This window comes from Mus caroli, chromosome 6 (assembly GCF_900094665.2).
Source record: "Mus caroli chromosome 6, CAROLI_EIJ_v1.1, whole genome shotgun sequence".
Lineage (NCBI taxonomy): Eukaryota > Metazoa > Chordata > Mammalia > Rodentia > Muridae > Mus > Mus caroli.
In genome coordinates this window covers 113423037-113423780 of record NC_034575.1, presented here as the reverse complement: position 1 = coordinate 113423780, position 744 = coordinate 113423037, and the positions used below count along the sequence as shown (strand labels likewise).

At 42.5% G+C, this 744-nt stretch overlaps 1 protein-coding gene across 1 annotated transcript in view; it reads left to right on the top strand.

Annotated features, from left to right (window-relative positions):
- Positions 1-744, top strand: part of Bms1 (BMS1 ribosome biogenesis factor) — a 36146-nt gene that overhangs the window by 29322 nt on the left and 6080 nt on the right. Inside the window, exon 19 of the mRNA XM_021164145.2 lies at positions 416-563. Within this exon, the coding sequence (XP_021019804.1) occupies positions 416-563 (148 nt within the window). The remainder of the gene's footprint in view (positions 1-415; positions 564-744) is intronic.

The window sequence follows — 744 nt, the reverse complement described above, 5'->3', positions numbered from 1 at the left end:
GGGGAGGTACTCAGTGATAGAGTACTTGTATAAGGTGGGGAGGTACTCAGTGATAGAGTACTTGTATAAGGTGGGGAGGTACTTAGTGATAGAGAACTTGTATAAGGAGGGGAGGTACTTAGTGATAGAGTGCTTATAAAGCCTAGAGTTTGATTTTCAGCTCTGCACAAAAGAAGATATCAAGGTTGTCTAGGCCACTTCACACCTGTAAATCCCTCTTCCTCTTATAATGAGCTACCAGTAATTAGCCTACTGATGAGCGCAGAGAAAGGTTTTAAATGTTAGTTAAGTGAAAATAAAGTTGAGCAGTATATTNTTTTGATGTAATTTCACTGTTAGTGAGTTGGTTTTAGTTTTTTAAGTAAAGCTGTAAGTGGTAAAGCATGTCTGTGAGTTTTTATTTCGTTGCNTGTAGGGAATGTTTAATTCTGCATTGGAAGTAGCCAAATTTGAAGGTGCTGTCATTCGAACTGTCAGTGGAATAAGGGGGCAGATCAAGAAAGCACTCCGGGCTCCCGAAGGAGCCTTCCGCGCTAGCTTTGAGGACAAGTTGCTAATGAGTGGTAAGGATCTTTTGTGGTTTGTTCAGGTCTAGCTGCTGCTGATTAGAGTGGGTTTCCAGAAGGCCAGGCAGCTCCATCTCTGTCCAGTTGGGATGTCCTGTACTTAGCTGGCTCACATTGTTTGTGCTGGCTGGCCTCACACCCAGATCTTTGTGATATTTAATCATAGTCAGTATCACAG